This window comes from Clytia hemisphaerica, unplaced genomic scaffold (assembly GCF_902728285.1).
Source record: "Clytia hemisphaerica strain Z4C2 unplaced genomic scaffold, Clytia hemisphaerica genome assembly, whole genome shotgun sequence".
Classification (NCBI taxonomy): Eukaryota; Metazoa; Cnidaria; class Hydrozoa; order Leptothecata; family Clytiidae; genus Clytia; species Clytia hemisphaerica.
The window spans coordinates 1-5,267 of record NW_027103477.1 but is presented as its reverse complement, the minus strand read 5'-3'; the positions used below and the strand labels follow the sequence as shown (position 1 = coordinate 5,267).

The window sequence follows — 5,267 nt, the reverse complement described above, 5'->3', positions numbered from 1 at the left end:
GGTCCAGAATCTCCTCCTCTCTATAATCTATTTATGGACGATGTCTGCGGGGTGTTCGACAAAAATGTGCTCAAGAATATCCAATTTGTTAAACTAAATACAGAATCGTCCGACTGCTTACAGTGAACAAAGAAGGTCTGGATATCAAGGTGATCATTATGTGAATGGTCAGGATTGCTGACGATATTGAACTTTTTCTTGAAAATGTTCACGATCTTGAAAAAGCCCTAAATATTCTCCATTCATTATTCAACAAATTTGGATTGCACATCAATATAAAAAGACTAAAACAATGATTTTTAATTTCAAATATATCGAAAAAGACTTGATTCTGCTATCCTGAGTCCATCGTTTCTCTCGAAAATATACCAATCGAAAATGGCACGTTTTCAGGTATCTTGGTATGAAGTAAATACGACGAGCCGTCTGCGGGAGATGCCGAGATTGACCTACGAATCAATATCGCACAAGCCAATTTTTACGAATTTAAAGAAGCTTACAAACTTCAAGATCCTCTAAGCACAAGAGATGATCTTCAACCGCTGTTAGAAGCTCACTCATGCCAGACTTGGAACTTATCAGAGGTAAAATGCAAGGATCAATTCAATCTATACGTCGCATGTTAAGAAAAGTTGTGAGAAACGGATGCAAACGTGAAGAGTTTAGATACATGTTGACCAATCATGAGATTCTTCAAAGATGCAAAACCTCTGACATTCAAAGCTTCGTCCTTAAACAACAAACCAGCTACCTGGGACACTTAGCTCGCCAACAAAATAATTCGCTGACAAAGAGACTTTTGTTTAATGACAACAAAAGAACAAAACAAGGTCGTCCAATGGAGTCACTCGAAGACAAAGTTATAAAGAAGCTTAATGTCACCAAAGATCGATTTTATAAAGATGCTTTGAAGAAGAAAGGAGGACATGATCATCCAAACGTTGATCGCCGACTGTCGTCGCAATGATGATCCGGCTAAAGCTGCAAGTACAAGTAAGTAGATTTATAGAAGGTGGCTCGTTGAAGTGCGAAAACAGACAAAAACAAAAAACAGGGACTCCAACAAGTTTTGTTTTCGCTGCAGTTTATATTGAGCCAGACTTTGAATTAATTGAATGTAAATAAAATTACAAAGAGAAAAAGATTTACCTGATCCAAAAAGTATTGGTAGCAGCGCTAACATTCGGAAACCAAGCTACTGCAAAGTTGAAAAGTCCTTCAGAATATAATGTGAATGTGAAAATAAAGTAGAATACTATGCTGCCCCATATGAAGAAATGATTGATCCATAACCAGTGTGAAGTGTCTAATGCCATCTATGAAGTAAGAAAATTGAAACTTAACTGATTTTGTTGATCTTGTTTGCTCACTCGACAATTTTAAATTATATTTCAAGTACCTTACATGTTTCTTTTATAAGCAGGTGTCTGCCCCTACATCAGGCTCGCAATATGCTTAGCATTCTATTTTTCTTAAACAATAGAGCCATTGTTTTGGTATCAAAAATTGAGCCTGTATATGCTTATAAATGTTATACTTATAGAAAAGAAAAACATGTATTGGTTTTTTTACGCCGGGTCCTAATTAATCTCCGGCCACTTTTACGCCAGCTCTAATTATAGCGTACCCCTTTTACATCTAAAAATAGTAAAAATCTGCATAAATTTAATCGTTTGTAAGACTTCCAATCCCATCCTCCTTTGCGCTAATTGCTCTCGTGCTTGTTAATAATTTACAATATCAAAAGAAAGGTAATGACTTTTACGATTTTCTAATCACTTTGAAATCAACTATGAGATTGCAACTCGTACAAATTTGAGTTAAAATAACTATGACGTATGCGAAGCGGAGCGCTATTAAGCCAAAGCCCATATTCTTCCATTTTTTAGACCGACTCTAAATTAATTCCAATCTGTTGTGCCGGTCCTTATAACACCAGCGACAAAAAAACAACGCCAATAAAGGGCCGTTAAGGTATATTGAATGACACAGATGTGAAGCAACCTCGTGGATTGGAAAATTCCAACTTTAGAATAAAAAAAAACACACAAAAGTAAAACTCTTACCTGCAAATTGACAATAATAACTAAAATAGCTCCTATGGCGACTGCAAAATCAGTCTTCAAGTCGGCTGCTAGTCCTTCTGAAGTGATGGTCTCTTTAAATATTCCATAAGGGATGAAGAAAAGAAGGAGTGACGTCACAACACCGTGAAAAAGTTTCAAGGCGAATGTCTTTTTGTTGAAGAGAAGATTTGATTGACCAGGGATGTAAAGTTTGGGTGACGAAAGTGATTTTTGATCGTTCACGTCCTGCGGGTAAAAAGAAAGCAAACATGAACAAGATAAAACTAAATTTTGAGCAACATGTATCTTAAATCAGGAGAAATGAGTGACATCGTTAGTATAGGCATTTGTCCTTCGAACACACACCCCTATCACAGACCCGCTGGGCCCAACTAGAAAATTGGCAAAAAATTCGTCCCGGTTGGGAAAATACCCTATAACTTCAACCCCACTTGGAAATTGACTTTAAATTTCATCCCCATTCGAAATTCCTGTTTAAAGCACTTTAAAACCATCCCCACTGGATTTAGCACTGCACACGGCACCCTTGCTGAAAACAACGTCCGTTATTCAAATTAAGTTTATGTTTCATGTATTTTATACTTTTCTTTACATCAAGTGTACTACCAAAAAAACTAAATGCTGGGGCAGTCAAATTGCATCATAAAACTCGCTTTAATAAATTTAAAGGCACTTCAATGATATCAATCAGATGTAAATTTGACATGCCTTAACTCAAGTATAATAAAGATTACAGAACAAGAATTGCTAATGGAACTGTTCAAACGAATGCAAAACTTTATATTAAAATACAGTTTTAGTTTTTATTAGTACTGTTTTGTGACCGGCTTTGATGAAGCTGGACAGATGTCCGAACGAAATATTCGACTTCAATGCTTATTGGGATAATGACATGGCGTTCTAAATGGACATAGCGTCAGCCCCCAAAGCTTTCGGCATCAACACTTTCTAAAATTTGATCCACGAAAAGAGGATTATTGTAAATTGTGTTGTAGTTCAAGCTGAAGATAAAATATTTTGCTAATCTTATATTAACGGACGAAAAAGTTAGTTATAGTTATGGTTGTTAAAATAAAGAAATGAAACTTCAGGCCATTTCACAGTCGCAAAGCGTAATGGGTAATCAGGACCAGCTGCGCGCAAATGACAACATATTATTGGTCCAAAGTTTAAATTTTTTTGAACCAACCGGAAGTCTTTACTAGAGCGCAAACAGTCCTGATTACCCATGATTCATTTCGGCTGTGAAATGAAACTATGAAACAACACATACCTGATCGAAGATACCCATTGCGAGGACTGGTAATGAGGTGAAACAAACGTTGTAAACGGATAGAAAGTAATCGTCATATAAAGTCTATAATGATAAGAATGAAATTTTATGTGACCCGAATCGTGAAATGCAATTGATAATAGCCTCATGAAAAAGTTAAATTCCCATTCATTAAGCAGGTAAGGTTGCAACCGTATTGCTGAGGGGTTGGCTAAAAGCTTCTATTTCAACGATGGCTATCTACCGGAATGAAGGGTAAGGCACTCCTCTTTTCTAATGGGTTACTCTAATTACCCTTGATTTACATCTCTGAATTTGACTAGCATTTTAAAACAGTGAAACATCGAACACAATTGTTCAGGTCTTTAGCAGAAGACCACACAGAGGATTGAAGCCACAGCACTGCGCATAATATGGCCAGATGATCTACCGACAACGACGATTTTCTCTACAAAACTTTAGGAGTTTGGCACTAGAAAGAGAAATCTTTTTATCAAAATAGGCTACCCAAACAAATCTTCAACAAAGATTAACAAACTTGCCCGTCACTCTAAAAATCTAAATACAGTGAAAATAAAAATTTCGTTCAATATTTAAGAGATTTAGACATTGTGATATTTACCATAGCGGAGAATCCAGTGAAAAGATTATACCAAAATTGAACTAATGTGAAAGCGAAATTTTTGTAGAAGAAATAATTCAAGAACTTTGACATCCGCCAATAAGACCAGCGACCATGAACCAGCAACAATCTCTCTAAAAACCTAGAGATAATTAAACATTCGATTCAAAACGTTTCCAGTGTACGTAAACGTATAACGTTTACTGCAACATCATGCCAAAGGAGCAGAAAGTAAGATATCATTAAAGTTGAGTCTCTATAACTCGAACCCGCACAAATGAGTTAAGGAAATTTCGCGTTATGGAGTAAGTTTTATAACGTCAAGAAATAAATAAAATGTGTTGTGTTTAATTTCTAGTTTTCACTTTCATCGTTAAGTTTTATAAGGCATTTTTAACTGAAGGGCTGAGACAACTTGTTCAAGTTAGGGAGACATTCGAGTTGTAGAGGTTCGAGTTAAAGAGAATCTACTGTATTAGGTCCACAGGGGTCAAACGATCTTATTTTCGGGAAAATGAATAAATATTCTCCAAGTTTTTTAAAATATTAGAAAATAAGTAACAAAGATGAGCAAACGAGACAGGTTGTTATTGAAATGGACGATCGATTGATAAGCCAAGCAAGCATTGTAACAGTTTGAACGTAATTCAAGATTTTATACCTGAATTGAGCAAATGAATAATCCGCAGCTAGAACAGCCTGTCTTCCTTCTTTCCCACTGATACCCACTCCTATGTGTGCCGCTGTATTAAAAAAGTATGAAAATTTTCAAAGTTGATGAACCAGAAGTACAAATGCAATCACAGTATACAGCTGTAAACAGCTACAGTTGTACCTTGCTACAGCTACAGTTGTACCTTGCTAGTTCAAATTATCATTTGAATCACCCTGCATCTCGAACAAATTAGATTTACTTTTCCAATTAAAATTTAGCTAGATTCAACCGTGGCACGTAAAAAAATATATTTTTTTTTGGGAGGGAGGGCGAAAGTTTCACTTAAAAGAGGCAAATAAATCGGGTCAGTCAAACTGGGGTTGTATTTGGGCGAATCACTAGAAATAATTTCGTACACTTTTTAAAAATGAAGAAAAGATCACTAAAAAAATCTAATTGGAAACTAAGTTAAAAGTTTCTCAAGCGATTCACCCTTAGCATGGACAGACGGGCAAGCGATCATACGAACCAACCTTTAATCATACTGACATCGTTAGCACCATCACCGATTGCCAACGTTGTCGCTTTCACATTCTTCTTCACTAACTCAACAACCAATGCCTAAATGGA

At 36.1% G+C, this 5,267-nt stretch overlaps 1 protein-coding gene across 1 annotated transcript; it reads right to left on the bottom strand.

The window, feature by feature from the left end:
* Positions 1–1,145: 1,145 nt before the first annotated feature.
* On the bottom strand, positions 1,146–5,254 carry LOC136798555 (probable phospholipid-transporting ATPase IM). The gene is made up of 6 exons (XM_067055175.1): positions 5,171–5,254; positions 4,644–4,725; positions 3,983–4,124; positions 3,361–3,444; positions 2,067–2,312; positions 1,146–1,316 (listed from the first exon to the last, which is right to left on the bottom strand). The coding sequence occupies exons 1-6, from the start codon at positions 5,178–5,180 to the stop codon at positions 1,146–1,148; spliced, it is 735 nt and encodes a 244-aa protein (XP_066911276.1). The 5' UTR covers positions 5,181–5,254.
* Positions 5,255–5,267: the final 13 nt, after the last annotated feature.

Bases quoted from the DNA above. Each gene is read 5' to 3' on its own strand.
- LOC136798555 (XM_067055175.1), bottom strand. The intron at 4,125-4,643 runs GTATAAAATCTT...AATTATCTCTAG, and splicing joins TATTCATTTGCTCAATTCAG to GTTTTTAGAGAGATTGTTGC. The intron at 1,317-2,066 runs GTAAGAGTTTTA...CTTACTTCATAG, and splicing joins TTATTATTGTCAATTTGCAG to ATGGCATTAGACACTTCACA.